At 44.8% G+C, this 17,123-nt stretch overlaps 1 protein-coding gene across 3 annotated transcripts in view; it reads right to left on the bottom strand.

Annotated features, from left to right (window-relative positions):
• The window catches only part of OTOA (otoancorin), a 67,043-nt gene that overhangs the window by 22,120 nt on the left and 27,800 nt on the right, over window positions 1-17,123 (bottom strand). For all 3 annotated transcript variants that reach the window (XM_004373331.2, XM_023728521.1, XM_023728522.1), the window contains exons 13-19: window positions 14,111-14,278; window positions 13,190-13,330; window positions 10,710-10,768; window positions 10,400-10,517; window positions 7,499-7,572; window positions 2,939-3,074; window positions 1,722-1,912 (exon numbers count right to left, since the gene is read on the bottom strand). In XM_004373331.2, the coding sequence (XP_004373388.2) occupies window positions 1,722-1,912; window positions 2,939-3,074; window positions 7,499-7,572; window positions 10,400-10,517; window positions 10,710-10,768; window positions 13,190-13,330; window positions 14,111-14,278 (887 nt within the window). The remainder of the gene's footprint in view (window positions 1-1,721; window positions 1,913-2,938; window positions 3,075-7,498; window positions 7,573-10,399; window positions 10,518-10,709; window positions 10,769-13,189; window positions 13,331-14,110; window positions 14,279-17,123) is intronic.

The raw sequence follows: 17,123 nt of genomic DNA, 5'->3' as shown, positions 1-17,123 counted from the left end.
AGAAGAGACAATAGCAGTAAGGTGAAAAATAAAGTTTTAATAAACATTTGTTGCCCTCCTCCACCAGCATTCTTTTCTTTCAGGAACAGATCATATTTACACCTGAAGAGGCTTTCAAATGGCCCCACTTCACAGACCAAGAGAATAGGCATATGATGCAAGCTGGCCAACCAGAATCATCCTTGTAAATTTTGATAGCATTACCAGAGAAGCTCTCTTTTTTCTGAGATTCCTAGCAGTAAGGAGGATTTGGGGGGCAATTCCTTTCACCAAGTGGAGAAAATAAGTCCACACCAAGGAACACAGAGCTGAGAAATGGAACATATTCCTGCTGATATCATTTGAGCCCCTGGATCCAGCCACTCCTGAAGTCCACCCCTGGAGTTTTCCATTGCATTCCATTTCTGAACTCAATAAATCCTCACTTTTTTTGTTTGTTTGTTTGAATTGCCTTTCTGTCATTTACGTCACAGTGTTTTCTCCCTCCCCTTCCTCAAGAGAATGGTAGAGATGTGTTTCTTTTAAATTAGCAAAAGTCTTTTCTTGAAGCAAGTCAAGGTTTCCTCTTGAACTTGACAGGAAAATAATGATGTTGACCCAGTATCCACCTTTATTTTTTTTACATACAGGCCTCAAATGTCTAAAGTGAAGTGCATCATACTCTATTTGGTGACATCTCTAAAGGAGGTCTGCCCAGTTAGCAGTGATAGGCCCTCTCTAGGATAGAGGCAAACCAGCCCTGGCCAAAGAAATACCCCTCTTATCTCTTTGATTAAAAATATTAGCCCACTAAACTGTAAGCTCCTTGAGGACAGAAACCATGTCTTTCTTAATAACCACTGTCTCTTCAGCGCCAGTAATGATAACAATAGTCGTCACATACTCGGGGTCCTTTACATGTATTAACTCATTTAATCATCACAACAACCCTATGGGGACTATTACTGTCCCCATTCTACAGATGTAAAAATTAAAGTGCAAAAAAATTAATTTTTTTTTAAGAGCCAGTAAGTGATGAAAACAACATTTTAACTCAAGGTGTCCTGCTCTGGAGTCCATGCTCTTAAACTAATAATTCAGTGCCTGGGACACAGGAGCCCTGGTGGCACAGTGGTTAAGGGCTCAGCTGCTAACTAAAAGGTCAGTGGTTCGAACCCACCGGCCGCTCCACAGGAGAAAGACGCAGCAGTCTGCTTCCGTAAAGATTACAGCCTTGGAAACCCTGTGGGGCATTTCTACTCTGTCCTAGAGGGACGCCATGGGTCAGAATCGACGCTACGGCAGTCAGTTTCAGTTTCGTTACTGTTGGGTGCCTGGGACACAGTAATCATTCAAACATTTGTTGTCTGACTATCGATTGACGGCTAGGTCCTGCTCAAATATCCCACCTAAGCTCCGAAAACCCTGTGTGCGGCAGAGCTTCTTCCAGGAAGCGCTCCCTCACCCAGAGCTGACGGTACCTCCATTACTTGCATCACCATCATTATTAAATTATAAAAATAATAACAGCACTACCTACATTTGTCTTTTCAAAACACTTTCCCGTCCATTATGCCAAGTGTCTTGCTGTCTTGGGTGAGGCCCGCAGGATACCTACTATTGCTCTCACTTTACAGGGAATAAGGCCAAAAGACGAAACCTAAGTATCTAACCTCGGTGTGAGGGAAGGTGAGCCTGGGCTGGGGGCCCCTGCACCCACCAAGCCACGCCCCCGCCCTCACCCGTGCTGCTCCAGCAGCCTGCGCCGCACCGCAGCCTTCTGCTCTGGGCTGAGGTCTGCGCAGTCTCTGAGGCCGTGCAGGGCGGCGGCCCAGGCCCTGGGCGTGATCCCGCGCTCAATGATGGCCGCCGGCAAGTGGCACAGCAGGTTCCCCAACATGTCCACGGCGAACTCGTCGGCAATGGAGTCGTCCTGAAACCGACAAGTGAAGCTGATGAGAAGATACAACTGGGCTGAAGATCACGATCCCCTAAAAAACACTTCCCAACCGCAAACCTTGGAAACATTCCGGGATCTGGGTTGGCTGCCCTGCCGTGGACTGGTAATAGATTTTATCCCCGGATGCAAGCCTCAGAAGTTTGGAAAACCCCAGTGGGGAGCAGTTGTGGGCAAGTCTCGGCACATCATGAACACTCAGTAAATGAGGGCCGTTGTTGTCGTTGTTGGTATTGCTCTGGGGATATTTCAGATTTCGATATCCATTATAATTACTCTATAACAATAATAAAAACAGCACCTCAGATTTTGCAGAGCACTTGACAGCCTTCAAAGCCTTTCTCAAAATGACAAAAACAGCTAACATTTATGGAAGGCTTACTATGTGCCAGGTACTGTTCTAAGTGTTTACAGGTCTTAACCCATTCATCCGCAAAGGAACCAGAAGAGGTAGGTACTAACATTATCTGCTTTTTAAAGATAAAGAAACTGCCAGCTAGTGGCAATGCTCGGATTCACACCCAGACCGTCTGGCTCCAGGGTTTGCCCGTTGGGCCTTTGCATTAGGCAAAGCATTGCCTGTTTCATCCCCTCAATAACTCTACAAGGTAAATGCCATTACACCCTTCTTATTGATGAGGAGACTGAGGTTCAGGGAGGAGAAATGACTTGCCCAAAACCACATAACTAATCACTGGCAGAGGCATTCTAGAATCCAAGTCTAGAATCCAGACTCTTGAGTACAGTGCTCTTTCCAGTCCTCTAGAGCAGCCTCTTCTCATTCAGGGTCTGGGTTTGGGAGTCTCCACAACCAAGGGCCAGACTTGTCCCAACCAGCGGCTTCAGAGCCAGCTCTGAAATCCCCAAGTCAGACCTCCAGCCATCACAGCAGGCAAGATCCCTCCTGCCAGATCCCCTTGAGGGTTCCCTGGGATGTCTGTCTACAGGCACCAGAGGGGAAGGGACATCAGAGAAACTCTCACCCAGGAAAAATGTCCTTACCAGGCACTGCTGCACTTTCCCGAGGACCAAATTCTTTTTGTGAGAATCTAAAACCAACAAGTCCAATTGACTCTTGCCCAGGCTGATCAGAAAAGGCACACACTGGGAAGCTGGGACTGAAGCCAGGTAGCGGGCCCTGGAGAGAGATGGGGAGAACGGAAGGAGGGAAAAGTTGGCTGCTCTGTATTCACCGCTGAACTCAGGGCCCATATGCCCAGAGCTTATCACAAGGGTGTTATTTAAATGTTTTTCTCCTTAGTGATTTTTTTTATATAGTTTATTTTGTTGTTGTTGTTGTTGAGAATATACACAGCAAAACACCAACTCAACAGTTTCTACACGTGCAGTTCAGTAGCATTGATTACGTTTTTTGAGTTGTGCAAACATTCTCACCCTCCTTTTCCAAGTTGTTCCTCCCTCATTAACATAAACTCTTCCCTGGTGATTTTTGTGGCTCTTTTTGGTGGCTAGCAAGCCTCCCACCCACCCTGCTCCTCTTCTATGGCAAGAAACAAATTTCCCATCATGCTCCTTTTCTATGTCCCAGCAGCACTGATCAGAGAACGGGTTCTCCACAAACCTACGTTGACTGGTGAACTGGCTGAAGGAAGATGAGGAGAGAGGAAAGGAAAAGATGGAACAGAAAAAGACAAAGAGGAGAGAGACTAAAATAGAAATTAAGGAGGAAAGATGAGGAGACCAGTGGAGAGAAACAAGAGCAAAGACTCCCAATTCCATCATCTCCAGCCCAGAATGCTCCCCTAAGCTCTTAACCATGTATTCTCAACAGAGGCAATACTGCCTCTCATGGGGAGAAAACTGGTTCCAGGGGATGAAAAAAATCTTAGATATTACAATGATTTTTGACCCTCCAAAGTCAACTCTACTTGACAAACTCTTACTCTTTAGTTTATCATTTCTCTTGCTTGGATAAATTAAATTTTTCTCCTTAGGGGATGATTATTAAAAAAAGAGCTTGAGGCAGATGAATGGATAAACAAAATGTGCTGTATTGCTATATCCAATCAATGGGATATTATTGTGCCATAAAAAGGAATAAAATTCTAATACACGCTGCAACATGGATGAACCTGGAAAACATTATGCTAAGTGACAGAAGCCAAACACAAAAGAACACTTATTATATGATTCAATTTGTATGAAATGTCTAGAACAGGCAAATCTATAGAGTCAGAAATCAGATCAGTGGTTGCTGAGGGTAGGGGGGCGGGGGTACAAGGGATTGATGACTAAAGGATACAGGGTTTCCCTTTGTGATGATGAAAATGCCCTAAAATTGACTGTAGTTATGGCTGCACATATTTTTGAATATACTAAAAACTACTGAACTGTACATTATAAATGGATGACTTTTATGGTATGTGAATTATATCTCAATAAAGCTGTTTTGAAACTAAATGTTGAGAAACACTGCCTAAAACTATGAGCTACTCATCATCACCACTTCAATATTCCAAAGCCAAACTCAACACCTGCCTTCAAACATGTACATATTCTTCCTTCTCTATACCCACCACCACCAGCTGTTGAGTCAATTCCAACTCATAATGACCCCATGTGTGTCAGAGTAGAACAGTACTCCACAGAGCTTAGAATGGCTGATTTTTTGGAAATAGATTGCCAGGCCTCTCTTCTGAGGCACCACTGGATGGGCTCAAACCTCCAACCTTTTGGTTAGCAGCTGCGCTTATTAACAGTTTACATCACCCAGGGACTTCTTCTCTGTGCTAGCCTAGAATTTCCCCCTTATCCCTAAATCCATCATTAAAACCCATTGCCAAGGGACAGAGTAGCAGGGGCAGGGGTCTGGGGACCATGCTTTCAGGGAACATCTAGGTCAATTGGCATAACGAAGCTTATTAAGAAACTGTTCTTCATCCTACTTTGGTGAGTGGCGTCTGGGGTCTTAAAAGCTGGCAAGCGGCCATCTAAGGTGCATCAATTGGTCCCAACCACCTGGAGTAAAGGAGAATGAAGAACACCAAAGACACAAGGAAAGTATTAGCCCAAGAGACAGGAAGGGCCGCATAAACCAGAGACTTCATCAGCCTGAGGCCAGAAGAACTAGATGGTGCCCGGCTACCACCAATGATCGCCCTGACAACATCTACTTCAACAACAGAGTCCCTGATGGAGCAAGAGAAAGTTGGGGTGCAGAACTCAAATTCTAGTAAGAAGACCAGACTTAATGGTCTGACTGAGACTGGAGGAACACGGGAAAGCATGGCCCCTGTATTCTCTATCAGCCCAGAACTAAAACAATTTCCGAGGCCAACTCTTCAGACAGGGATTGGACTGGACTGTGGGACATAAAGTGATACTCGTGAGGAGTGTGCCTCTTAGCTCAAGTAGATACAAGAGACTAAACGGGGAGCTTCTGTCCGGAGGTGAGATGGGAAGGCAGAGAGGGTTAGGAGCTGGTTGAATGGACATGGGGAATCAGGGGTGAAAAGGAAGAGTGTGCTGTCACAGTATGGGGAGAGCAATTAGGGTCATATAACAATGTATGTATACATTTTTGTATGGGAAAAAATTTAAAAAAAAAAAAACTTGTTGTCGTTGAGTTGATTCGAACTCATAGTGACCCTATAGGACAGAGCAGGACTGCCCCATATGGTTTCCAAGGAGCACATGGTGGATTCAAACTGCCAGCCTTTTGGTTAGCAGCCATAGTTCTTAACCACTATGCCACCAGGGTTTCCGTCACTGCTATTTCCTTAATATTACTCAAGTCTGTTTTCACCTCTCCCTTCCCAGTACCACTGTTTTTATTTATTTCTTCATTCATTCATTCAACAAATATCTACAGAACACCTACTTCATGCCAAGCACTCTACTAGGCACCAGGTACAGCAATGAGCAAGGCATGAATGGCCCCTGCCTTCATGGTGCTTACATTCTAGTGGGGGAAAGAAACACACAAACCAATGAATAAAACATTTCTGCTAATGATAAACGTAAGGAGGAAAATAAAATGGTTCTGTAATAGAGAACAATGATGGGGGTAACAGGGGAGTCCCTTCTAAGGCAGCTGAGACATGGATGAGCGGAAGAAGCCAGCCTTGCCAACATCTGGGTTACTGAAATAAGCTTCCGCTGTCTCCCTCCTTCCAGCCAGATCCCCTGCATTCCCTCCTCTATCCAGATGGGGACAAAGATCTTTCTGAAACATATATCCGATGGCTATGCCTCGAGTACAAGTGAAACAGCTCAGAGCATCACATAAGGCCCTTGGTGATCGGACTGCCCTTATTTCTCTGGCCTTCTCTCTCCCAGCTACTCTGCATGCACACGCTGTGTTCCCCTGAGTGCTTCGCTTTCCTCACCCACCACTGAACAGGATGTCTCTTGTGCAGCTGCCTGGAGTACCCACCTTAAACTCCCTCGAGCTTTAGTTTGGTCTTCCCTGACTCTCCAGTCTGAAGGAGACAGTCCCTCCTCTGTGCCCAGTGTCCATTACACCTGGTTTTCATGGAGAACCACCTCCTTCACTTTAAGTCTAAGTAGGGTGGAGCCAATTCCATGCCCAGCTGCAGGGGTGCAATACAGATCTAAGCCAGTCAAAGCTACCCATCCTCCCAACTCCCGTGATTGGTTCAAGGTGAGCAAATTGGCCCAAATTAGGCCAAGAAACATCAAACTCATTACTTTTATTGAGAATGATGGGAAGAAAGTCTTTCTCTTTCCCTTGAATATGAAGCTGGGAAGATGTAACCCTGGAACATCTCCGGCCAAGGGCCACCAGAGAGAAAGAACTTGTCTAAGATGGAGTCAACAGCAGAAAACAAGGGCAAGAGACAGGGAGACAAATGATATCATTTGAGCCCCTAGATCCAGCTATGCCTGAAGTCCACCCCTGAACTTTCCAGTTATTTGAACCAAAAATTCCCTCCTATCATCTAAGGCAGTTTGAGTTAAGATTCTGTCACTTTCAACCAAATATCAACTTGATACTATAATTGACTTCTTACTCGTCTATTTTTCCCCCATGAGACTGCAACCTCTTATATGGGAAAAAATCTTGTTATATCTGAGAATTAGCACAGAGTAAGCTCTCATCTTTTTGAATGAATGAAGATAAGAACAGGAGGAGGCAGGAGAAAGAAATGAAGAAGGAGAAAAGGAGAGAAGCAGTCTCCAGACAGTGTCTGAAAAGCAGGGCTTCCTCCATAGGCCTGGAGCCAGAGCATCCAGAAGAAATCCTCACTGCCCACATCCTCCCTGGCTCCCCTGGATCACGGGCACAACTAAGGCCAGCCCACCTGGGACTTGCTTCACTGGCACTCGTTCAGGCTTGAGTTGCTTTTGCTTTGGTTTTTAAGTTCCAGGAAGAAAAAAAGAAAAGCAAGAGGGTCTTCTGAAATGTCTATGTGGGGCTCAGAATCTAAATCCTGGTCTTCAAGGACTTAACTGTCTTAAGACATCCTCTGCTTGACCTCTGACACCTTATGAAGACCCAAGAAGGGAGAACCACTTTGGCTTGAGTGATTCCCACCAGTCTAACTGCTGAGCCAGAAAGTGGGACCGATGTTCACTTACGGGAGTGTGGCCAAAAGAAAAGGCGGCATAGAGGACCTGGAAACTTTCCAGTATTTCCACGCCAAGCAATTAACCTGAAAGAATGAAGCAGTTCTAGGAATTTAGTTCAATAATAATTATTCTTATAAATAATTATTATTACTATCCAAAACCCATTGTCATCAAGTCAATTCCAACTCATAGTGACCCTATAGGACAAAGTAGAACTGCCCCACAGGGTTTCCAAGGCTGTAAATCTTTACAGAAGCAGACTGTCACATCTTTCTCCACAGAGCAGCTGGTGGATTCGAACCACCAACCTTTTGGCTGGCAGCTGAGCACTTAACCACTGGCCGCCAGGGCTCCTATTATTACTATAAATTATTATTATTATTTATTATTATTATAAACCTGGCCCAATATTTGGTCCCAAATCATCACAAATAGTGCTTTCTGTGTGCCAGGCACTGTTCTAAGTGCTTTATACATGTTCATTTATTTAATATAACATCCTATGGTGTAGGTACTGTTATTGGCCCATTTTATGGATGAGGAAACTAATGCAATAATGAGACAAACACAAAATTCACATCTGAGGATGCACCTCACAGTTTTGTTTATAAATGCAAGAAAGTGAGATATAACTTTAACATCCCTCAGTAGGGACTCTGGTTAAGTAAACTACGGTTTAAGCATGCAATAGAGTACTATGCAACTATTTTTTTGAATAAGGTAGATTTACATATATTAATATGGAATGATGCACAGGCCCCATTTTATTTTATTTTGTTAAAAAAAAAATATCTAAACTTGTTGCCGTTGAGTCTATTCTGACTCATAGAGACCCTACAGGACAGAGTAGAACTGCCCCAGAGGGTTTCCAAGGCTGTAATCTTTACTAAAGCAGACTGCCACATCTTTCTCCCACGGAGCAGCTGGTGGGTCCAAACTGCAGACCTTTCAGTTAGCAGCCGAACGCTTACCACTGCCCCACCAGGGCTCTTTATTATATGTAAAGTGAAACAGACTAGTATATATAAGCTCAATTGTGTTTTTAAAATTACATATAAATATATTTTATATATGAAAAAAGAGTCTCAAAGTCAATAACGAACTTTCCACTGTAGTTACCTCTAACCCAGGGTTTCTCGGCCTCAGCACTATCGACACTTTGGACTGGATAATTCTTTACTGTGGGGGGCTGTCCCGCACATTGTGGGATGTTTAGCAACATCCGTGGCCTCCACCCACTAGATGTCAGTAGCATCCCCCCACCCCTGCCCGTTCCGCTGTTGTGACAACCAAAAATGTCTCCAGACTTTTTCAAATGTCCCCTGGAGGACAAAACTGCCTCCTGCTCAGTTGAGAAGTACTGCTCTAGGGGCAGGCTTATGAGAAATTTTACTTTATCTGTATTGTTTCATTTTTTTAATAGTGATTATGTGTTTTCAGCAAAAATGAAAACAATAAAGGCAATTTTTCTAATTAACTGGGATTTGAAGGTTCTGAGATCTGCGGAGAGTCTGGGTTCGTTGGGGGCAACTCTTCGTGCTCGAATATGTAGGTCTTCCTCAACGCGGGTCTGACCTCCATCCATTTGATCCGGTATCACCTTCCCTGTCTGGGCAGGGCTTTTACTAGCTTGCCGTGGTTCTCACCTGGGAACTGGTTAGAAATGCAAATTCTCGGGCCTCAGCGCAGACCTACTATACAGAAACTCCGGGGTGGAGCCCCCCAGTCTGTGTTTTCACAAGCCTTCCAGGTGATGCTGATGCAAGCTCACATTTGAGAACCACTGATAAAACAGACAATGCAAGGGATGACAGGGCTTCGTTAAAACCGCATACTCCTCTAATGATCTCAAAGGATAATAACACCAAGCTTTACACTTCCTGCCTCTGGGGAGAGAATTCACTAGTGGGAAACTTTTAATTCCGATCTAGGCCTGAGTTGGGAAGACACCTGGTATGTTCACTCGCTCACTCTCTCAGGATTCCGTATAGCCAGCAGTTCACACTCAAAGCCCAAACACTCTTTCCTTAACTCGTTGCCATCCAGTGGATTCCGACTCACGGTGACCCCATGTGTTACAGAGTAGAACTGTTCCATAAGGTTTCCTTGGCTGTAATCTTTATGAAAAGGAGCCCTGGTGGCGCAGTGGTTAAGCGCTCGGCTGCGAACCGAAAAAAAAAAAAGGTCGTTGGTTCGAACCCACTAGCCTCTCCGCAGGAAAAAGATGTAGCAGTCTGCTTCTGGAGATATTACAGCCTTCCTGTACAGAAAATCCTGTGGGGCAGTTCTATTCTGTCCTATAGGGTCACTATGAGTCGGAATTGACTTGACGACAACGGATTTTTTATCTTTAGGGATGAAGATCGCCAGGCCTTTTTTCTGCAGCACCACTGGTGGATTCAAACTTCCAGCCTTTAGGTTAGTAGGCGAGCACAAACTGCACCACCAGGGATCTTTTCACTTGCTTAGATACTGTAAAGAGTCAGTTACTTCCTCTGGTTTCCCAGGGTTAAAGAGTCTCTGTAACAGTTTGGTAAATGAAGTTTTAAATGAAAAAGAAAATTCTCTTAGACTATTGCTCATATTCAGGGCTACCTCTAGAAAGGATAGGAATGTTAGATGAGGGATTACATTCCGTCCCAGGAGAACATAATTTTGAGCAAGCAAAATGGTACACCCTACAAATGTATTTTAAGGTTCTAAGTTGACTATGGAATGACCAATCTGTTGAAACGTCGACTGAAGCAATATGGGTATTTTGGGCCTTTTAAAAAATAAACTGGAGAAGACCTGGCTCAAGATTTGGCCCCAAATCATCAGCTGCATCTGGAAAATGAGACACCACAGTCAAGCCAGCCCAGCGACCCAGGTAGACAGAGAAATCAGAAGCAGGAGAATGTCTGACGGTACCTGATACGGCGATAGCAGTGAGAGATTGTTCTCAAAATACCGGAAATGGACTAGGAAGGAGTCCGCGCTCATGGCCTCAATGTGGGAGCACCTCACACCTTTGACCAGCTGACCTGTTCTAGAAAACAAAACAACGGACCCAGGAGAAGAAGCAGTGGGGAAGACAGAAAAGAAGGAGCAAGAGAAGGCAGATTTGACGTGACACAGGCTACAGACGTGACTGTCCAGCTGTCCCTCCTGGGAAATCAGGCTCCTCGGGTGTAAGGCTCCAAAGGGCTCTTCAGCCCCCAGGCGAGTTACATTCTCCTACCTCAGGAGCTCATCGGGCTTTCTGGTGGTCTTTGACAGAAGCTCATACAGGAACAAGGCCTAAGGGAAGAGAATGGTTGCCAGAGTGCATGGGGCGCTCACTGTGTGGCCAACACTGTGAGGCCCTGTGAGGAAAAGATGCTACGATCTCATTTTACAGATTGGAAACTGGAGGCCTAACAGGTTATGTTACTTACCCAAAACCAAAAACTAAACCCGGTGCCGTTGAGTCAAATCGATTCGATTCTGACTCATAGTCGTGACCCTATAGGACAGAGTGGAACTGCCCTATAGGGTTTCCAAAGCTGTAATCTTTACAGAAGCAGACTGCCACATCTTTCTACCGCAGTGGGTTTGAATGGCTGACCCTTCAGTTAGCAGCTGAGTGCTTAATCACTGTGCCTCCAGGGATCCTTTGTTACTTTCCTGTCATGGATTGAATTGTGTCCCCCCAAAAAAATGTGTGTAGTAACTTGGCTAGGTCATGATTGTATGATCGTGTAATCTGATGTGATTTCCTTATGTGTTGTAAACTCTATCACTATGATGAGGTTATATGTGATCTCCTTATGTGTTGTAAATTCTATCACTGTGATGAGGTCATGCTGATGAGGTTTACAAGATTAGATAGTGTCTTGATCCAATCTCTTTTGAGATATAAAAGAGAGAAGCGAGCAGAGACACATGGGAACCTCACACCACCAAGAAAGCAGTGCCGGGAGCAGAGCGCATCCTTTGGACCTGAGGTTCTTGCACTGCGATGCTCCCAGACCAAGGAAAGACTGATGCATCGCAAGGACCTTCCTCCAGAGCCAACAGAGAGAGAAAGACTTCTCCTGGAGCTGATGCCCTGAATTCAGACTTGTAGCCTACCGGACTGTGAGAGAATAAACTTTGCTTTGTTAAAGCCATCCACTTGTGGTATTTCTGTTGAAGCAGCACTAGATGACTAAGACATTACCCAAACCAAAACCCACTGCCGTCAAGTCGATTTCGACTCATACCAACCCTATAGGACAGAGTACAACCGCCCCATAGGGTTTCCAAGGCTGTAATCTTTACGGAAGCAGACTGCCATATCTTTCTCCCTTGGAGCGGCTGCTGGGTTCAAACTGCCGACCTTCTAGTTAGCAGCCAAGTGCTTAACCACTGCGCCACCAGGGCTCCTTGTTACTTATCCAGGACCGTACGATTGCTAAGTGGCAGAGCTGAGATTTGAACTGGTGATTCCAGAGCCCATGCGCTTACACCCCTGGTGACTCCTATGCTCTGAGAGGTGAATGAGGAGCAAAGGTATTGGGCAGCAAGGCTGGAGGTTTGCCTCCTGTGCTTTATAGTAAGCCATCGACCAGCTGGGAACTGTCTGTAGCCTCTATTCACATCTCCACCCACTAGTTCCTGAACACACAACATCCCAGAAAGCAAAAGCAGAAGAGATGGATGAACAGACCAGGATGTACTAGAAAATACCATCAGTAAAGTAACTCCTGCTCGCAGCATGCGCTCCCCTCAAACCCTCCCAGATGAGCACTCTAGGAGAACAATACATAGTAGTCAGGGGAGTCATTTGTTTTAAGGAATGTAATTTTACAGAACACCTAACTTGCAGACATGATCAAGTACGATATCTGTCTATTTTATAGACTCTGAAACTTTGAACGTAATTCCCCAAGCACAATAAATTATGAGCTAGAGTTAGACAGAGGCATCTGTGACATGGCAGCTGAGGTCCTTAAGCATCACAAAGACACAGGCAAAAGAACTAGCAGAGGAGGGGAATTCTGGATGTTCTCTGTGTGGCCCCAGAGATTTCCTCGGGCACAGGGTCAAGTTCTGTGGCCCTCCCACAGTCCTCCTCATTTCAGGAAATGGCAACTCCATCTACTCAGTTGCAGAGACAAAAACATCTGAAAGTCATCTGTGGCAGGATGTATTTTCCAAAATGGCAGCAACCATATTTCCTGCCCAATGTGACTCTTCCAGAACCTTGCCTCTGCTTGAACCTGAGAGGGCCTTTGTAATACCGCAATGAACAGCGTGCAGGGAAAAGTAGGCCCCCCAAAGCTAATAAATGGCAGAGCCAGAATTCATGCTCACATCTTGCCTAACATTTTAACACTATGCTATTCTGCCTGTTGGATTTAATCACACAGAAGTAAATTTCTTTTACCAAATTAACCTTAAAATTGACCTTCTCAAGAAAACAAGAAAAAAAAAAAAAACAGTTGTCACTGAGTCAATTCCGACTCACAGCAACCCTATGTGCTTCAGAGTAGAACCTGCACTCCATAGGGTTTTCAATGGCTGATTTTTTGGAAGTAGATCACCAGGCCTTTCTTCCAAGGCACCTCTGGGTAGATTCGACCTGCCAAACTTTCAGTTAGCAGCTGAGCACATCAACAGTTTGCACCACCCAGGGCCTCCCCCAGGAAGACAGGAAGTCAGAAATACAGGAGCAATATGTGGGAATCAAGGTCATACCTGACTCCTCCGAAGCTCCTTCTCCTTTAGGACTGTAGAGTTGAATACAGGTTCCCTCCACAAATCGAAGAGAGACACACCCTTAAAGAAAACCCCTTGTATATCTACAAGGGCTGAGGCAGTGTCTCCTGCTTCGGTCAGCTGCCAAAATGAGAAGAAACATAATAAAAACCATGTAAATTGTGCCTCGAGCTTTGGGTAAGAGCCAAGGTCTATGTCCAGCGCTTCCCAGGCAACAAAAACAAAATCCATCAGATTCACTCAGCAACTCTATGACAGACGGGCTATAGTTATCCCCATTTTACAGATAAAGAAACTGAGGCTTAAAGAGTAATGGGTTGAAAGCCGGTGAGATTCAAACCCAAGCCTGTCTGATTCCCAAACCCAAACTGTTATCGTAACTGTATGTGCTACTGCTATCTGCGAGTTGTTGGTAGTTTCGGCCAAACCCCTAGGTTTGGCTTCTTAGCAGATTTTGCAATTGAACATAACAGGTCTTTTAGAGTAGGATGGCTCAGAGACCCATTGCCAAGTGAGAAAGAGGGACGTCCGTGTGACTCTGCACCATGGAAGGAGCTTGCAGAAGCACTCTGAGAACTTCCAGATTCATTTTCTGATTGGAACACCAAAATTTTTAGATATTATTCAATCAAGAAATCTGATTTTATACAAGATTAGCCTGGCTCGGGAGAGGGATGGGGTCTGGGAAAATTTGATCTGGCCAGAGGGGCTCTTTCTGGGAAGGCGGGAAGGGGACCAGCAGGAGATGACAATCTGCAGGTTCAGAGCAACCCCACACGCTGAAGGCTGAGATAAACCCAGTCCGGACTTAATGGCCTAAAGTCACAGCCCACTCACAAAACCCCCCAAACCACGACCTCGGGGAGCCACGTGCCTGAGCACCAGAAGTCTTCTTCTCACCTTGCTAAGGACTCCCTGCTGCTGGGCAGGCGACAGATCGGGCAGGTGCTGGGAGACGGTACTTCTCAGGACCTGCACGAGGTCCTTGCGGTCCATGCTGTACAAGGCCTGGGTGCCGACCCCAGCCAGTAGCACACCCATCTGGCTGACGTTGTAGAAGGATAGCATCTGGGAGAGGACCAGCGTGAGGGTGAGGCCTTTCCCCTCTCAGACCTTTGTTAAGCCCAATGCCTGCCAGGTATCGAGCAGGCTGGGCACTGGGGGCACAAAGGTGAGCGAGACAGGTGCTGCCCTCACAGACCTTCCTTCCTTCTACCAGGAAAGAGAGTTAAATATCAAAAAATGAGAAGTGGGATAAAGGCTCTGCTGGGGGGTTACTATGCCATCCCAGGCGATGGCACCCAAATCAAAAAGTGGTGACACCAGTTTGGCAATCCCTAAACAGTTGGACATAGAACTGCCACATGACCCAGCAATCCCAATTCTGGCTCTATACCCGCAAGAAGTGAAGGCAGGAACGCAAACAGAAACCTGTACACCAGTGTCTATCGTAGCACTTTTCACAATAGCCAAAAAGTGGAAACAACCTAAATGTCCATCAACAGGTGAACAGATAGACAAAACGTGGTAGATACACACAACTGAATACTACTCAGCCAGAAGGAGAAATGAAGTCCTGATGCCTGCCACAACAGGGATGAACCTTCAAAACATCAGGCTGAGGAAAACAAGTCAGCCACAAAAAGACAAATACCGCATGATCTCACTTACATGAAATAAGCAAATATATAGAAACCAAAAATTATCAGTGGTTACAAGGGGTGGGAAAGAGGGGGAAAGGGGAAGCTTTTGTCTGGAAGGTATTGAGTTTATGTCAATGCTTGTGGAATAATTTGGAAAAGGACAGAGATGAAGAATGCAATCAGTGTCACTGGATTGTACATACAGAAATTACTGGCAAATGTTTGTTGTGTATATTTTCACCACAATAGAAAAAAAAAAGCCTTTAAAAAAAAAAAGTCAGTGACACATCTGGCCAGGAGATGTGGGGTTTTTTGTATTTAAGTTGAACTAATTCCTAATATTTAAAAATTGGGGGATTTCCCAGAAACAACCTAAATGCCATCAACAGATGAATGGATAAACAAAACATGGCATATACATACAATGGAATAAAGAGAAATGAAGTTCTGATATATTCTATGACGTGGATGAACCTTGAAAACATTCTCCTCAGGAAAATAAGCCAACCACAAAAGGACAAATATTGCATAATCCCACTTATACAAAATAAGCAAATAAAGAGACCAAAGTTTATTGGTGGTTACCAAGGGTGGGAGGAAGGTGGAAAGGGAGAGTCATTGCTTGAGGGGCACGAGTTTCTGTTAATGGTGGTGGATAATTTGGAAGCCAATAGTGGTGATGGTTGCTCAACACAGTGAACATAACCAGTGCCACTGGACTGTACATGTAAAAAAATGTTGAACTGGCAAATGTTTGTTATATATGTATTTTTTACCACAATAAAGAAAAACAAAAAAATGGAGTATTTCTCATAAAAATCCATATTTAAGATTCTCTTTTTAAAAAATCTGAAGATCAGGCAACACTGGGTCCACATTGCCACCTGCTAGTAATTGGCAAGAGCCAATGAGCACTTATTAATGAAGCACTTACTGATAAAGATCAAAGACCACAGCCTTCAGAATGGATTACACCTCATCATAAAGAAAACAAAGATCCTCACAACTGGACCAATAATAACATCATGATAAATGGAAAAAAGATTGAAGTTGTCAAGGATTTCGTTTTACTTGAATCCACAATCAACGCCCATGGAAGCAGCAGTCAAGAAATCAAATGACATATTGCACTCGGCAAATCTGCAGCAAAAGACCTCTTCAAAGTGTTGAAAAGCAAAGACATCACCTTGAGGACTAAGGTGAGTCTGACCCAAGCCATGGTATTTTCCATCAACTCATATGTATGTGAAACCCTGACAATGAATAAGGACGGCTGAAGAAGAATCAATGCCTTTGAATTATGGTGTTGGTGAAGAACACTGAATACACCATGAACTGCCAGAAGAATGAACAAATCTGTCTTGGAAGAAGTACAGTCAGTATGTTCCTTAGAAAGGAGGATGGCAAGACTTCATCTCACATACTTTGGACATGTTATCAGAAGGGACCAGTCCCTGGAGAAGGACATTATGCTTGGTAGAGCAGAAGGTCAGTGAAAAAGAGGAAGACCCTAAAAGAGATGGATTGACACAGTGGCTGCAACCATGGGCTGAAGCATAACAACAACCGTGAGGATGGCGTAGGACCGGGCAGTGTTTTGTTCTGTTGTTCATATGGTCGCTATGAGCTGAAACCGACTCAAGAACACCTAACAACACAACAACAAGGAGTCTCTAAGGAGCCCTGTGGAGCAGTGGTTAAGCACTCAGCTGCTAACCAGAAGCTCAGCAGTTCAAACCCATGAGCCACTCTGAGGGAGAAAGATATGGCAGTCTGCTTCTATAAAGATTACAGCCTTGGAAACTCTATAGGGCAGTTCTACTCTGTCCTATAGGGTCCCTGTGAGTCAGAATCAACTTGACAGCAACAGGTTTGGGTTTTGATTTTTTTTAAGGAGTCCCTGGATAGTGCAATGGTTAAGCACTCAGCTGGTAACTGAAAGGTTGGTGGTTTGAATCCACCCAGAGGTGCCTTGGAAAAAAGGCTAGTGTTCTGCTTCTGAAAGGTCACAGCCATTGAAACCCCTATGAGTGAAGGTCTACTCTGACAGCATGAGGTTGCCATGAGTCAGAATTGACCCAGTGACAAGTGGCTTGGTTTTCAGGTTTTTTTTAGCAGAAACCACTCCTTTAGATGGATCACGGGTTCTCAGTTTACCTACCACCTACCCTTCTTCAGAGCCTTGAGACAGCCCACTCTTCTCGTTTATGTCACCTGCCATGCATATGACATAGCAGAGCCCCCACCCTCATCTATCTCCACGTAAAAGC

Source organism: Trichechus manatus, unplaced genomic scaffold (genome assembly GCF_000243295.1).
Source record: "Trichechus manatus latirostris isolate Lorelei unplaced genomic scaffold, TriManLat1.0 scaffold00024, whole genome shotgun sequence".
NCBI lineage: Eukaryota > Metazoa > Chordata > Mammalia > Sirenia > Trichechidae > Trichechus > Trichechus manatus.
The sequence above is the reverse complement of the archived record's forward strand: the minus strand, read 5'-3'. Positions and strand labels throughout refer to the sequence as shown.